The sequence below is a fragment of the Elephantulus edwardii genome, unplaced genomic scaffold (genome assembly GCF_000299155.1).
Source record: "Elephantulus edwardii isolate Elephantulus edwardi_28Jun2011 unplaced genomic scaffold, EleEdw1.0 scaffold00008, whole genome shotgun sequence".
Taxonomy (NCBI): domain Eukaryota; kingdom Metazoa; phylum Chordata; class Mammalia; order Macroscelidea; family Macroscelididae; genus Elephantulus; species Elephantulus edwardii.
Window position 1 is genome coordinate 17614785 of NW_006399758.1, and position 17252 is coordinate 17632036.

At 40.7% G+C, this 17252-nt stretch overlaps 1 protein-coding gene across 2 annotated transcripts in view; it reads right to left on the reverse strand.

Annotated features, from left to right (window-relative positions):
• Window positions 1–789: 789 nt before the first annotated feature.
• Window positions 790–17252, reverse strand: part of STAU2 (staufen double-stranded RNA binding protein 2) — a 380463-nt gene continuing 364000 nt past the window's right edge. Inside the window, exons 12-13 of one of the 2 annotated variants that reach the window (XM_006880466.1) lie at window positions 3168–3256; window positions 790–1909 (exon numbers count right to left, since the gene is read on the reverse strand). In XM_006880466.1, the coding sequence (XP_006880528.1) occupies window positions 1816–1909; window positions 3168–3256 (183 nt within the window). In that variant the 3' untranslated portion in view covers window positions 790–1815. The remainder of the gene's footprint in view (window positions 1910–3167; window positions 3257–17252) is intronic. The other variant, XM_006880469.1, reaches the window with a different exon arrangement.

Consider the following 17252-nt stretch of genomic DNA (forward strand, 5'->3'; position numbering starts at 1 on the left):
ACACGACAGCCTTGGTGTTGGGACCATCAGCGGCGGGAGGTAGACTATGTTTACTGCATTTGGTAAATGGCAGATCCACTTTAATGATGTTGTTTGAAGTAGCCCCTCAGCCCATTTCCCACCCTATCATGTGTTGCCTCAGTCTCAGGTACAGAGAAAAGGGCCTGTCCCCTTCCATCTGAAGGAATGATTTAGGGCCCTCTGACTCTTTTGTTAGAATGAAGGACTAGTTTTCAACCCAGTCACTTTTGTGGGCCCCAACTTTATAAATGTGCTTTTCTTTCCACAAGGACCCAGCTTTATGTAACCAAAGTCTATTTCCTCCAAGGGCACCCAGCCCTCCCAGTACTGCCTGGCTGCCCCACATGGGAATCATTAAGAACGGCCCTAGAGTTATTTCCTTATGTTGCTGTTTGTTTATTCTCCAGTCGCGTGTGAGTCAGCCAGATCATGATTTGTGGTGGTTTTGCTTGTGAAATCTTACATAATTGTATTTCTATTGTCATGTTGGGTCAGGCAGTTAGAGCATATAGTGTTTTCGCATTGCACAATGTTTGTAAATCAATGAAGAGAAAGGCTTAACAATGAGATGACGGCTGATCAGGAAACCTGGCCCAGCAAGTCATCCATGAGGTAGCCCTGCAGTTTCACAGATACAGCTGGTGACACAGACTGTAATGCTCTTTAATTCCATGACTGGACAGGATGACTTGGTGGGCGGTGGTATTTCTGATGGGTTTCACTAAGGTAATATTGAAAAGATGAGACGAAAGAACAACAATAACAACATTTCACACATCAACCAACCAAATTTTTACTGTATTCATTACACGCTGGATTCCAACATGCTGAAACCCAGTGTGGCTGGCTATACGCTGGCAAAACGTCTCCAGGCTTTTTCTTCATCGCCATGTACATTGATTTGTTTTGATCCTACTCACCATCCCAAGTCCAAAGGCAGTTTTGAAGAACACTCTGGATGCAAACAGTGAGCGGCTACAACACGAATGGGAGTGGGTGCAAATTACACGACAGAGCACAGGATCCAGGCAAATGGCTGGCAGAGGCAAGTCGCCTCTTTAGTTGCAAATAGTATTATCATGAAGCGCAAAACCCACAACTGTGTGTATTTTTAAAATTCCAGGAGCATAATGGATTGTGTTATGAAGAAAGAATTACTTGTTCTTAACACATTTTGTATGGTCTGTCCACTGACCCGATTTAAAGCATGGCGGTTGGCACACGTCTTCGAGCCATTATTTGTATTGATATAGGATGAAGATTACAAATATCTGCATAAAAAGAGAGACTGACTGGATGGGTCTACATGAAGACAACAACCATCACATTCCACTGCACATCATCGGTTAATGTCCCAAAGTGTCAAGCATTATTGAAAAGACAGAGCAGGCGAACGTGAGTACAAGAGCCACAACAAAAGCGGTCATAACAACAGACCCAAATCCACCTTCCCTATGAATCCTTTTAAAATTTTACTTCGGTTTCTAGTGCTTCACATTAATTGTTGTTTTAAGCTCCAGTAGCAGGATCAGATTTCTGCTGCCTCTGGGCAAATGAGTTATGATCTGATATCAAGTTCCAAGGGAAACGCTCAAAGTTTTATTCCCCCCACTCCCCCCAAGTTGAATAAACAGTACCAGGTCTATTATCTCTTGAGTTAGAATAGTGTTGTCTTCACATAAGACTCACATAATGGTATTAGTCATTCATTTCCTTGAGCACAGACACCCGCATGCGTGCTGACAGGTTTATAAGGACGCGGTGGCAGCCGTGGGTGCTGGGAGCTGAGAGCTGCTAGATGCCCGACTTTGATTTCTTGCAGTCCTGAGCGATGGAGCCCAGGCGGGCCTGGTTATTGTCGGCTTTCTCTCCCAGAGGCTTGGCTTGTCTGAAAGATTAATACATTAACAAGAGCTGAAGGTCCAGGGTTGCACATCTTCAGACATGTTTATTAGCAGATGGCACATAGGATTCAAAGGTCAACACAAAAGTGACATTTTAAAGTGAAACAACAATATTTATGCCCAGATAGTCTACTGATGAGATCATGTGGAAATGGTTTTGATTAAATTAACTTATAAATGGTTGCCAACCTATAGAAAACCTAAAATGTCATGTCTGTTTACCAAATATTTTCTCCTCAGCCTCTCACCTTTTACATATTAATAACCAAATGCTCACATATTTTCCTTTTGTGTGGGTACACAACAGCAGGACCCATATAGTCAGGCTTTACTCTCTGAGTGGTCTTTTCTTATTAATTCTAAAAATGCGGTCTCCTGTGTGTGTCCTGAAATCTCACCTGCTCTCATTACTGATTTAAGAGTTTGGATTAAACAGTGGAAATGTAATTTCTCAAATATAGACTAAATCTCTGGACAGATGCAAAATCCAGTCTCTCAGATAAGAGTTTATGTCCGCATCTCATCAAACATGAGCTGGCTTTGGGGAATAATCACTGGGCTGTATTTTTTGCCGTTGCAGCTCTTTTGTGACAATGTGTGTTGGCATGTCATATTAACAATGAGAAAGCAGAGAAAAAGGAGACTGAAAGCCCCACTCAACTCGGTTTTGCCTCCTTCCTCTATTGTGTCCTCACCGGAGCATGAATATGACTGAAAATGCTCACCTCAGAAAACAGCTTCATTCTAGACTATTCAGCAGCATGAAGTGAAAACCAACCATTTAAAAGTTTTGCAAGTCTCTAAGTTAATAAAATGAACCTGAATATTTCCAGCAAAGGGCATTAAAATGAAGAGACACAGAAACCTTTTTGCTGTTGTTGGTCATCTTTAGTCACCTCTGTCTCACCGCTGAACCCATGTGTGCAGAGCAGAGCTGCCCCATAAAGGCCTCTCGGCTGTGACTGCAGAAGCTGAGTCTGCCTTCTGAAGTCGCTCTGGGTGGATCTGAACCGCCAGTATTTCCACCAGTACTTGAGCACCTAACCATTGTTGTTACCCAGGGAACCCGTAGACATGAATTACTTTGACTACATACTAATTTTAAATTTTCATTTTATTACAAACAGTTTTATAAAATATAGCCATTACTAGGATAGTTTTCCTTTATTATCATCTTTGTCTTAATTTTGGAACAACCAAAAGATTACAACATGTAAGAATGAGGGTCAAGGATTTACTCACTTTTCAAGAGAACCTTTTTCAATGTTCATTGCCCCTTCCACTGGATCCAATCCTTGTTCAGAAAATTGTTTCAAGGCACTTAAAGCTGCCTACAAATGAAAAACAAACAAGGAGACCTATTCACTGACTTTATGTAAAGAGCAAGTAATTGAAAAAGAAACTTGAGATCTATGGTAAAGACTATCATTTTCATTGTCTAAATAAATGCATTTTTCCCCTAGTTTAGCAAAATTACATTTGAAAGTCTGCCTTGTCATGGAGCAATACACACACATTAACAGAGCTCTGAAGGTTTTCTTTTTGGGAGGGAGGAGGTTGAGTCAGAGACAGTCTCATCCCTTCTCAGCAATTGGGGAAAACCTTCTGCTTCACCTGCAAGTGTGGAAACAGCAGCATAATCCCATAAAACTTCAAGAATGATTCTGGCTCGTTCCTCATCGCATTATCAAAACAATACACTCTATTCTTTCAGATGCAAGTTTTACAACTTTAATATTTTTCCTCAAGTTAAGCAAAACGGTTCATCTTTACAGAAATCTAATCAATCGAATCCAATGTGTGAAGTCACAGGAAGCTAACAAAGGGAGGCACAACTGGTACTCGTGCACACCAAGCGGATGGTATGAGGGTGTCACATTGAGCAGAAAGAATATTCTTGGGCCTCCGGACTCAGGGGAGGCCGCCTGGCCAGGCAGAGCTTTGTGAGGTGTTGATGTGCCCAGGGTGCGTGGGAGGCTGACGGGTGTCGACAGGCTGGTGGAGGCTCGATGGATAGCTGGGAGGCACCAAAAATGCGATGCTGATAAGATCTACATAACTTGTTGACACTCTTGTGCACGGTCCAAATCCTTATTTCTTTGAATAAGAGTTCAACTGGCCTTCCCCCTCCCCCAGGCCCCATTACTGCTAAACTCCATTAGAAGGGTTTTGTTGAGTCTAAGGTAGGTGTGAGCTAGCAGGGCTGCACGGGTTTTAATCTAGGAGAACCCCTGCTGTTTCACACCTTGGTCATCTGTACCTTCTCAGTTGCCTTTGAAAAACAACTAACTCTTCCAGTTTTCTAAACTTTTATCTGTGAAGGGCCCTTTTGGGTAGCGAAATGCATGGCATTTCTTTGTTAATATTTGTGTTTCTCTCTTTTCACTTGGTTTTTCTTTCCACCAATCACTATTCCTTTATCTAATCCCAAATAACAATTGCCCTTTTTCTCTTTAAAAGAACCCTTCCTCTGGGATATGTATACTGGTTTCCTTTTGTTGTTGCTGATACTGGATTTCATCAAGTTGATTTTGATTCATAGTGACCCTGTGCACAGAAGAGTAAAATATTATTAGCCAGCCCTGTATTATCCTCATTTACCATTAAGCCTTTTGATACAAATCCTTGTATAAGTTCCATCTTGTTGAGGATTTCTCTTTGTCACTGATATTCTACAAAGCTTGATGTCCTTCTCCTGAGACTGATCCATGTTGACAACGTGTCTGAAGTACGTGCAATGAAGTCCCACTGTCTTCTCTCTAAGGAGCACTCTGGTTGTATTGTGCTCAGGACAGATTTGTTTACTCTTCTGACAGTCCATAAAACAATCAGCATCCTTTGCCAACACCACAATTCAAATGTATCACTTCTTCTTTGGTGTTCCTAATCCCTCATCCAGAAGGCACAATGGATGACTGAAAACGCCATGGCTTGGGTCAGGTGCACCTTAGTCCTCAAAGTAACATCCTTGCCTTTTAGCATTTTAAAATAAGCCCTTTTGTAGAAGATTTGCTCAATTGTTTGATTTCTTGAGGGTTGCACCCACTGGTGTTGACTGTGGTTATAAGTTAAGTGATTTTCATACATGCTGACGTGCTAATTCACATGGTCACTTGCATTTCAGTCCTGCCCTGGGAAGCCTGGGGCTGGGAAGAGACTTGTGCTCAGCCTCAGTTTCACCATTATGACTTTAAACTTGGAGGCCAAACAGAAATACATCTTGTTGCTTAACCACAACTCCAGATCCTTCCCATGTTTATACGCTACAGCAGCCAGTATGAGGAAACTACTCTTTTGAAAACATATTGTAAAAAGAAGGCTGGCATAGGCTGTGCTGGTGGCTGAACTAACTTCAGTAGGATTGGAGAAAGGAAACTTTGATCATCTTTTTATTATAAAAACATTCTTTCTGTCTAGGAAAAAAATCTGACTATCTAGACAAGTGTTGTGTAACATCCAGTCAGAAGTGACCCAAAACGGACCCTCCAGCAGGTTTTCAGAGGCAGTTTGATCCAGGAGATTGCTCATCTTTTTCCTGTGGAGCAACTGGACGATTTGAACTATGTGCCTTCAGGGTTGCAGCTCAGCTCCTTACCACCAGAGCTCTCTAGACAAGTGAATAGAATGTCAAAATACTCACTACCATCTCATTATTAAAAACATAGTATGCATCCTTTAATACCCTGTTCTCTCCTCTCTCCTGTATATGTGAAATGCACTTTGCCCTGGATCTCATCTCCCCACCCCCATCCTGTGCCATCCTTACAATCTCTGACATGCTTGAGCCCACTGTCACAGTCACTGTATCAATTCATCTTATTGAAGGTCCTTTTCCCTTACCATAGTCCCCCTGCATCTTTCCAAGCATGATGTGATTTGTTTGTTTGTTTACAAAGTTTGTATACGTTGTTTCACACTATTCTTTATTCACATTGTGTTTTATACAACCATTCTCATGTATCACGTTTTATAAAATTAATTACCATTGGACCTTGCCCATCATTACCCTGTGTTTTCACGCAGATCCTTCTCATTTCCTTCCCCCACCCCCTGCACCTGCAGCATTATTCACAATCACAAGAACATGGAAATAGCCCAAATGTCCAACCACAATAGAATGGATTGAGAAATTGTGGTACAGTCATACAATGGAATACTATGCAGCACTTAGGAGCAATTTAAAAAAAAAATACTACATAACTTGGGAGAAGCTGGAGAGCATTATGCTGAGTAAACTAACACAGTCTCATCAGGACAAATATTACATAAGGCCATTTTTGTAAAAATAGAAGGATAACAAAACATGTGTGGAATCATATCTTAATGCTTGTTTGTAACCTGCCCCTTTATAATTGGAGAAGTTTTTCACATCATTAGAAACATTTCAGCAACACCATCCCTCCCCACAGTGCAGTATTCCATTCACTTTACCTGCCCTCCTATATTTACTCAAAGGAGCTGTGGTGGCCTTGTCTGTCGGGAACTTTACTACTAACCCAAAGACTTAGCCTCTCTCATAGTTCGAATCCACCAGAAGTTACACCAGAAAAAGATGGGAAAATTCCTCCTGTGTGATTTACAGCCTTAAAAATCCAACAGAGGGTGAGCTATGAGTCAGTTTCTACTAGACAGCAGTGAGTTTGAATTTTTTAGTTAGTATTGAACCAACACATTCTTTAGTTGTTTAGATCCTTCCTAACTTTGTTACGAACATGTCATCTTGGTAACAGTTAATCTTTGTATATATTCTCAATAATTTCCTTAAGATAAATAGCTAGAAATGAAACTTCTGGACCAGAGGTCACACACATTTAAAATATATTTGGAGTGAATTTCCTTGTTCACACCAAAGAGAGAGGCCATTTATCCTCTCATTTACAGGGTAAAGAGATTGCCTGTTTCTCGAAATGATTTTGGAGTTACCTTTCCAGAACACTCTGCAAGTCAAGCAAACAACCCTGCTTTGTCATCTCATGGGCCTACTTGAGTCTTAATCCATCATCCTTCTCATTCACCTTATTTGTTAGCCTTGGCTTTGAGTGAAGTTGAGTTGCTTTCAAAAATTAAACCCATTCTCAAAAGACCCAGATTTGGACAATTCTAAAAGTCACAACAAAACAAAATTTCCAGAAGTTAACTTGACTGTCAACTAGATTTAACCAGGTGACCACTGTTGTTGGATGCCATTGCCTAGACGCCAACTCATAGCGACCCCCTGAACAGATCCAAACCTCACCCTATGCTAAGCCATCATCTGCGCCCTGCTCAAGCCCATTATTGATTGCAGTCACTGTGTCAGGTCATCTTGTTAAGGGTGTTCTTCACTTTCACTGACCCTCACCTTTGCCAGCATGATGTCTTTTTCCAAGAACTGGTCCCACCTGACAACATGCCCCAAGGATGGTGACCACTGAGTCCCTTTCAAATCCTGATGTGTGAGTGACTAGACAGACTTTCAAGGTGGCTACACTGGAGACAGTCCCGTGGGCATGTACATTCTTGGGGACTTGTTGGACCAACCCCTGTTTTGTTCCTCATGTGTGTTCATAGGAGCTAAGAGCTAAGCTGACTTGCTTCCAGACTCCAGACTCCTTTCTCTATTCCTGACCCTTTTTGCAGATTTTCCTAACTTCCTGGAGTAGGCTAATGAGTTCAGCTGTTGTTAGGTGCCACTGGGTAAACTATGACACAGCAACCGAGGAACAACAGATCTGAACTCTGCCCTATCCTGCACCATCCTCACAATCTCAGAGTTCCTGGTATATGTGTGTGTATATGAGTATGTATGTATATATACATTCATATACATTTTGAGCAAATGTATGGCTACCTTGTTCTGACCTGTTCATACATAAATAAATTATTGACCTACACACTGATTTCTTTTTGGCCCTTTCTTCCAAATAATTAGTACAGAATGTTCCTACTATGCTAGAAAATTTACATTTCCAAGGGGATATTGCAGAAGGAAGGTCTGGCAAACCTTAGGACTTTGACGACCAAGCAAGATTAGGTTGGTCCAAGCAAAAACAACTTTTAAAAACTGGTTTGAAATAATTTACAAGCTTATAAAAGCCCAAACTTTACCAGTGAGTTGACTCTGACGCCTGGTGGCCCTCCGTTGGATTGCCAAGGCTTGAACTAAAAACCAGAGAAGACCCTTCATTTTTCTCTTATGGGGCAGCTGTTAGATTTGAACTGTGGTGGAATTGGAACCAAAACACAGCTAATGCTCTAGTTTTCATAAGCTGTAAACTGACAGAAGGAAATTACTTATTTTGTTGGATTTGAACCACCTGCTTTGGGGTTGACAGTGCAATACCTCACCCTCTTGGCTGCCAGAGCTCTCTCTAATAAGCAGCCCATTTTCAAGAGCTCCTTTTGCAATGTTTGGCTTTCCCCCACCTCCAAATATCAGGAGCCAAATGATTATTGGAGACCTTATCTCTCACTAAATCCAGTACTTTGTGATACCTGCTCTCTTCTACCTGAAGGACATGGGACACATGAAATGTTTTAGCTCTTGCACAATCTCTTAGGTGATTCTATCACATGTCATTTTCCCAGTGAGCTGTCAAAATGAGAAATGATCGCTATCTCACAAAGAATGTCCTACAGGTGGAATGGCAGTGGCCCTTTCTCTTGATGCCACAAGCGGATTTTCAGAATTCTTCGGTAACTGCTTCCTTCTAAAGGTATGCGTAAGTGCTTCCAAGTGCCATCCTCTTATCTAGCTGATGAGATAACTCAACCTACATCTTACTGATAATTCTGAACACAATAGCTTAGAAGTATGAGAGGACTTCTTCCGAATTTATAAAAGATAACGTCTCCTCTGTAAATAGTAACAGCTGGCTGACACAGAAGAATTTCATGAAACAACATATGATCAAGAGGCAATGGTGAGAAAGGAGGAAGTTCAGGCTGTTCTGAAGGAACTGGCAAAAAACAAGGCCCCAGGAATTGGTGGTATATCAATTGACATATTTCAACAGCCCTGGACTTGCTCACCAAGTTGTGCCTAGAAACCTGAAGGACAACTACCCGAACAACTGACTGAAAGAGTTCCATATTTATTCCCATTCTAAGAAAAGGTGATTTGACAGAGTGTGGAATTTATTGAGCAAGATCAATATTAGATGTAAGTAAATCCTGCTGAAGGTTATCCAAAAATGACTGGAACAGTACATCAACAGAGGGCTGCCAGATGTACAAGCTGGGTTTGGAAGAGGCCTTGGCATGAGACATATTATAGACAATGTTATATTAATCTTAGCTGAAAGCATAGAGTACCAGAAGAATGACTATCTGTGTTTCATTAACCAAGCAAAGGCATTCGAGTGTATGGATCATAACAAATTGTAGCTAACCTTAAGAAGAATGGGAATCCCAGATCACTTAATTGTGCTCATGCAAAGCCTATACTTATACCAGTAGGAGGCAGTCTTCAGAACAGAGCAAGGAAACACTGCAAAGCTCAAAATCAGGAAGGGTGTAGACCAAGGATGCATCCTATCTCCATACATTTTCAATCTATATGCAGAACAGATCATCCAGGAGGCTGTACTCTATGAGGAAGAATGTGGCATCAAGATTAGAGGAAGATGCATCAAAAACTTGCATTATGCAGATGACACAATCATGTTTGCTGAAACTGAGGAGGACTTGAAACAATCACTGCAGAAGGTCAAGGACTGACTGCAGCCTTCAATATGGATTGAAAGATTCTCTCCACTGGGCCAACTGGCAGCATTATGATGGATGGAGAAAAGACCGAGGTTATTAACAATTTCAACTTGCATGGCTGCATGACCAATACTTTTGACATCAGCAACCAGAAAATTAAAAGATTAATTGCATTGGGAAAATCTGCTGTCAGAGAGCTCTCTAGAGTACTGAAGAGCAATGACGCTAGTCTAGAGACTACGGTGTACCTGATCCAAGTCATGGTCTTTGCAATAACTTGCTATGCATCAGAGAGCTGGACAATTACTAAGGATGACAGAAGAATTCATGCCTTTAAGTTGTGATGGTGGAGAAGAATACTGAAGATATGGACTGTTAAAAGAGCAAACAGCTCTGTCCTGGAAAGGGTGAAAACCAAGCTACTCCTTGGAGGCAAGGATTCTGAAATTCCATCTGACATTCTTTGGGCATGTTGTCAGGAGTGGAAGGACGGTGCAAGAGAAGGAGACCGTGGATGAGATGTATTGACTCAGTAACTGGGGTAATGGGGATAGGTATGTTAGAGACAGTGAAATTAGCTCAAGATAGGGCAGGGTTCAGAGCTATTTTAAAGAGTTGCTGAGTCACAGGTGACTCGATGGTTCATAACAACAACAAGTGGTGGCCTAGTGGTAAGAAGTTGCACTGCAGTCCTGAAGGCATGAGGTCTGAGGCCATCAGTTGCTCTGCAGGAGAAGGATGGGCAATCTCCTCCCATGCAATTAACTGCCTCCAAAAACCCTCCAGAGGGTCAGTTATGGGTTGATTCCCCCTCTACTGAAGACAACAACAATAGTTATTGGAAGAGCATCACTCTTCAATAGTCATAGGGCCAGGTTCTTACTACCACAGTCCTTCACGGTGATATCAGAGGTCCAGAGATGTAGGTAATCTACTTGAGGCCACAAAGCTAGTAAGTGGGAAAGGGGAGATTTGAACCCAGCTCATAGTTAATTCCTCTAAACCTAAACCAGCTTCTATTCAGCCTATCCAATTTCACTTCAGCTCCTTTTAATGTTATTTCAAGATGCAATTATTCCATCCATGTTCTACTGTATCCCAGAATTATTTGAGGAAGATTATTCAAATTATGCTTATTTTATAAAAAAGCATAATGATATCCAGAGCGATTTATTAACTTGTGAGTTTCACATAGATGATTTCTCATCTATAGCTACATCCAGCACCTCTGTAACACTTGTGGTTTTGCCTTTTTGTTAATTGTTTTACCAAATAAAATGACCACAATGAGATAACTGGATTTTAATTTCTTAATATTTCAAGGCAATAAGTCTTCCTCCTTTTATTTGCAGCCCTACTCTCTTTTTCTAAAAAGAACTTTTCCAATTGCTTATCTTCTTGCTGGTAAGAGGGAGATGAGTTTCTGGGTTTTTCTGGGGTGAAGAGATGTAGGACACCACAGTGAGGACATTTCAAAGAGGAATGAATGGAGAAAGAAGGTGCTAACTTATAGACAGTGAGAGTTGTATGGTACTAAGAAAGCAGAGCTGGCTTGAGGCCTGTAGGCCAAGGGCCTCCACATATAGGTCCTAAAGAACCATCACAGAAAACATTACTTTCTGAGATACTCTGTAAGCCTTACGTAAAAATTGTCTCATGAGGTCTCCTTTCAGTTAAATAACAGATTGACCCATAAAATATTACTCAAGATTGATTCGATCCTTTTAAAAAACAAAATCCATTTAAGATCAAATGGTCAGAAATTACTTTTCATATAAGAAGGTAAGGGAGCAGGGCAACTAGAGTACAGGAAACAGTACAACTAGAAGGCAATCAATGAGAATGACCACACAATGTGAAAATAGAACCAATATCACCAAATAATTTGTGTTAAAACTGTTAAGTGCAAACATAACTTGCTGAGTAAACTGATACCTTAAACACAAGAAAATAATATTTTATTTAAAAAGAGCTGCTTCCTGTCCCACTAGCCATGATTTTGTTGATAAATGAGAGTCTTCTCTATTCCCATCCCCCCTTCCCCAACTCATCACTCATTATCTGCCCAGAAAGGGCAGCTTAAAGATTTTTTAAAAAAATCATTGAAGATGGATTAACATAATTTTTCCACAGGGAAATTTCTATAATAATAAGGTTATATGATGATACCCAAAAAGCCATATTTTACAGTTAAAATCCAGTTGCCATGGGATTGGTTCTGACACTTGGAGGCCCATGTGTGTCAGAGCAGAACTGGCTTCCCACGCTTTCTGAGGCTGAGATCTTTCCAAGTAGATCACCAGGCCTTTCTTCCAAGGTATCTCTGGGTGAACTTGAACCACTAGTCTCTTGGTAAGTGGCCAAGTGTATTCACCATTTTCACTACTCCAATTTACATTTACCAAGACTCAATTAAATACTGAGTTCCATGAGCCAAATAAGTGTTTTTTATCAGATCATTTGCTGGAAAGAACAAGGGAGAGACTCTGGGAGCAAATGTTAAAAAGTAACTCCGAGCGCGCTCAAGAGCATGGGTAAGCAAGTTTAAAACAAGCTGCGAGAAAAATAAAGTTAACTCCACAAAAAATGCTTTTACTGTATACCCCCAAATCTGTGCAGAAGATGGCAAAACCAACAACATACTTATGTTTCAATTACTTAACCTGAAGACATTGTTACTTATTAGGGGCTAGCAGCTTTAAAATATTAAAAATTCATTATAAATGTGCTACATAATATGAGAACATGTTTGGAGCAAGGAAAATCAGATAGTTTTCATTTGGGGGCCATAACTGAACCCTGATTAAGAAGCATATTCTAACTTGTCTATTTACGAAGAAAACCAATAGATAATAAGCTTTCTAGCCCCTATGGCCTGCAGTCTGTCCTTTCAGCATGGACAACTTGCTGTGTGATAAATGTAAACTAATCTTGGGGAGTCGTGGGAAGGAGGGAGCGCCGGGTTTCTTAATGAGGAACATACTGAAGGATACTTAAACCCAAGTTGTGTAACTTCCCACACACTGTGGATTAGAGAATTTCAAAGATACACTAACATAAGTACCCAGAACCCTCCATCAGTCTTTGGCCATAAACAAATAGATGACTAAATGATTTCACTTCCAAGGTCAAAAAATGTTTTCCTAGCAAATCAAAACAAACTCACTTAGCATCCATTTGTATGTTACCACAGCCTACCAACTGGAATCTTAAACTTTGGCTTTATGATCATTTATGTGTTCTTGAAGTTTAAAAAAAAAAAAAAAGGAAAGGAAAAGTATATCTGAGGCAATATATGTAGCTTTATTTTTTTAAAAAAAAAGAGTAAACTGGTAAAGAAGAGAAACATTAAAGCAGTATTTTAAAAATGTTGGAGGCTTTTCATTTTATTTCTGCCTTTTAAATCCTTGTGTCCGTGTGTGTATATATAGCTTATATAGTTTCACTTAGCATCTGCATAGATACATGAAAATATTTTTGTCCCCAAAAGATTCTACAACTGTTTTGTGAGTGAAGCCCCACACGTTCTAGAACAGATGTCACTACCATTTCACGTATCGCTTGTTTTGTGCGTAGTTATAGCAATGCCAGAAACATGATGCCAATAAGATACTTTCCAAGCCTATTAGTTGGTCTTCAAAGGCGTGTGTGTGTGTGTGTGTGTGTGTGTGTGTGTGTGTGTGTGTGTCCAGAATGGAGGTGCGTCTCTGTAGTCATTTCTGTAATTTCTAACTTTCCTCTTGTCATTTGAAAATTAGCAACCAGTGTTTGAAACCAGTGACAATTTTTCCTGCTTCCTTCTTCAGGGATTAAATTGTTAGTAATGACAATTTAGCAGCATTAGGTCATTCTCTGGAAGACAACAACAGTCTTCATTAGCACGATGTAGCTTTAAACTCCCTCCTTTATTACACACAGTTTTAATAGAGCCTTTGAAGGCGATGCCCAATAGAGCCTTTTACTTTCTTTTTTTCCATTTCACACTTATCCCACCAACTTCATATCCTGATCCCAGAAGCAGACAGGCTGTTCTTATTAAAGTCAATGGTAACCATACATGACTAAATGTGGCCTTCATTTTTGAAGTACGTGTTCAAGGTTTGTTTAGTTTTGCCTTTTCTCTAAAGTGTTTGCTCATGTCGAACCCTTCCTGGGAGCAGATATAAAGGGTAGATTATTTCTATAATGCACACAATTGTCATATATGCAGCTAATTAAATCAGTCTCTTTTAATGAGAAAATGACAGGCTTCAAATTTAAAGGACTTTATTTGTAGTTGACAGTTTTCCTAACCTCTCATCTCAACAATCTATGTGATTTGCTTTATATGAAATCATTTAAGTGACTAGAAAACCAGAAGTTTCCTCAGTAAGTTTAAAGACTTACTGCCCAGAAAAAAAATGTGAATGTGAATGTTTCTTCTTTGTGTAAAAGAAACCAAGAGAAAGCCTTTTTTTCTAAAAAATTACTATATGAAAATAAGCTCTTCAGTCTATTCCAATCCTGTTCAATCAGTGATATCACTTAAAAAATAGGATGGAAAAATATACTGAGTTTAATTAAACTACTTGCTAATAGGGGTAAGAAATTGTGCTGTCAACTCAAAGGACAGTGGTTCAAATCCATCAGCTGCTTCACGGGAGCAGGATAAGCAATCAATTTCCATGTGAGTTATTGCCTCTGAAAAGCTACTGGAGGGTCAGCCGTGAGTCTCCTGAGTGTGCTATACAAAATAACGGCACCAATAATTTATTGTAATTGGCACTTTTCATTCCTGCTTACATAATCCTGTTAGCTGAGTAATATCCACACAACTGGTACTGTATAAAATGACTTACTCTTTGAACAAAGAGATGCCTGCCTGCTAAAGTGGAATGTATTCTTTGCCCAGATGATAGTAATAATAAACAAGAGGATGGTGAGAACACACATGCACATTCTAGATGGTCTATTTTACTAAAACAAAGAGCAGGAATTCTGACTCTAGAATTTGAGGAATCAGTTCAAAATTGGGTACTTTGACTGTAGACTTGCCCATCACCTTTATTTATGCGGTCAAGTTCTACGATGGGTAATCCATGTAGCTGCCAGCCTTGATGACAAAACAGAGCTGAACTTAAGGCAGGATTAACTGTGCTGAGGAACGTTTCTAGTGTGTTTAGAACAAACTGGGGTGGAAGCGTCCGCATTACAGTGTCTCCCGCCAATCACGTTGTCTCTGTTTTACCAACATGACTTCTTTTCAAATTCCTGCTTTGTTCTTTATTTATTTTTGATTAAACAAAGAGCCTCTTGTGTTATGAGGTTTATAAAAGCAGAGCATTGGGGAGCATCAGTATGCCACCAGGGCCAGGGTCCATCACTCTCTGGGCCAAGCACAATGCTGCCCCCAGAGAAGCCCAGGTCCTAAAGCAGAAACTGGATCCTGTAACGTTACATGGCAAGAGAGACTTTGCAGATATGATGAAGGCTGTGGGGCTTGGCATGGAGAGATCATGCTGACTGTCCAGGTAGCCCCAGTCTAACTACTAGAGTTTTAAAATGAGAGAACTTTTTTAGACTCAGAGATGAAGATGTGGCTACTGAACATTGGTTGGAGAGAGGTGATCAGCCAAGGAATGTGGGTGGTCTCGAGAAAAGGAGAAGAAGGAACGGGATTCCTCCCTGGAACCTTCTGAAAGGGACTCAGTTCAGTCAACATATTCACTTTAGCCCAGTGAGAACCATGACTATTTCTTCCCTACAGAATCATAAGAAAAGGCATCTGTGTTAGTTTAAGTTATTAGGTTTGTGGTCATTTGTTATAGCAGCAAGTGAAAACTAATACATTCTCTCTATTATCTGGATGAGGGAGCTCTGGTAGCCTAGTGGTAACAGCTGTACTACCAGCCCAAAGACACATGGTTCAAATACAGCACCTGTCCCATGGGAGAAAGATGAACACTCTCTTACTGTGTACTTTACAGGCTCTGAAAATCCACTAGAGGGTCAGCTACGAGTCTGTTCTGGCTTGACAGGACACAACAACCATCTGGATGGGGAAGGGGAAGAAACATTGAATCTGGACTCTTGTCATCTCATTTCCTCAGTCTCGTTGTTGAGTAGAAATCGATTCATAGTTGACCTTCTTGCTGGTTTCTGAGGATATAACTGCATGGTAGGAGATTACCCATCTTTTTTCCTCAGGTCCTCTGGAGGATTCAATGGACCAGACAGGGATGATCTTTGGGTTAATAGCACATTTTCCTATAGACAAGGCCATCAAAGTTCCTGGTTTAAATGCTTGCTCTACTACAGACTACCTGTGTCCTAAGGCAAGTCAATTTAATGGAGCTTGGGTGGCCTGGTCCATAAAGAATTGCACAGCTAACCCAAAAGGTGCACTTCTCTGGCAGTTCCGGCTGTGAGTTAAACTCAAATTGATAGCAGTGTGAAAGGAAGAGAAAAAGGGAGAGACGGAGGGAGAGGGAGAGATGGTGAGTGGGAGAGAGGGAAAGAGAGAGAGGGAGAGAGTCCCGAGTGGGACTGATGTCTGCACGCCCACCATCTGCACTCTCTCACATCCATACCTTTGTTCATGCCATCCTTCTACTTGTTAAGGAAGGCTTTCCTGATTTCCAGCATGTTCCCAAGGCTAAATTTCAAACAACCCTGGCCATTAACCTCCCTGAACTGTTAGCCATCTTCATCGTGTTTATTCCTATCTTCCAGGTAGTCAGTCAACCCAGGGTGGGGAGAGACATTTTCCTCTTTGAAATCACCTCAGAGTGTTTACAGAATGTCCTCAAGGAATATTCTTTGATTGATTATCCATCAGCTCCCAAGCAAAGCTCCCTACACTGACAAGTGCTTACAGACACATTTCTTCTATTTTTGTCCCATCTTCACAGTCAGTGTCTTGGCTTTCCCCACCACAGGGCTTCTCCACAGTTTGTCTCTAGATCAACGTGATACACATTTGTACCATTCACGAACTCTGCTAAAACTTTACATGAGCATCTGCTCATAATTTTCATTGCACTCATGTATTTCTGAATTTCATGTGCTTAAAAGGCATGAGGAAGCTGGAGAAGGAAGGCGATGGTATTAATATTTCATTTCTGTTTCATTCTGAATCTTTGACTGTATTAAACTAGACTCAGCACAAACTGGTAGTAAATGGGTGAGGTATGTGGCAAGCCAGATGGTTTTCTTGGACTTTTTGGTGGTCCTCCCCTTGTAGAAGCAAGGGACTAGAAAAGACCTCCTCCATCTCAAATGTGTCAAGTTGTTTCTGACACCTGAGATCCTTTTTAAAAAAACCTTTTTTTTTTTTTAATGAAATGTTTCAAACATTCAGAAAAGTACCAAGAAATGCCCCTCTGTATCTATCACCCGGATCAGGAGATGTCAATATCTTGCATTCTTGTTTCAATTTTCCTGGAACTTTTGTCTTAGTCTTCCAAAGCTAATAGGAGACGCTGGAAGCAGAGGGATGTGGATGTGCAGGGGGAGGTGGGCTAATCATTGGTTGTACAATTTGATGGGGGGGGGGAGCGGCGAGGGAAATTGAAAGAATTTGTTCAAATTTTTATTTGAATTTTGTAAATAAACCAGTAGGGGGGAAAGAAAAGCAACACCCCACCCCCACCCCCCCCCCCC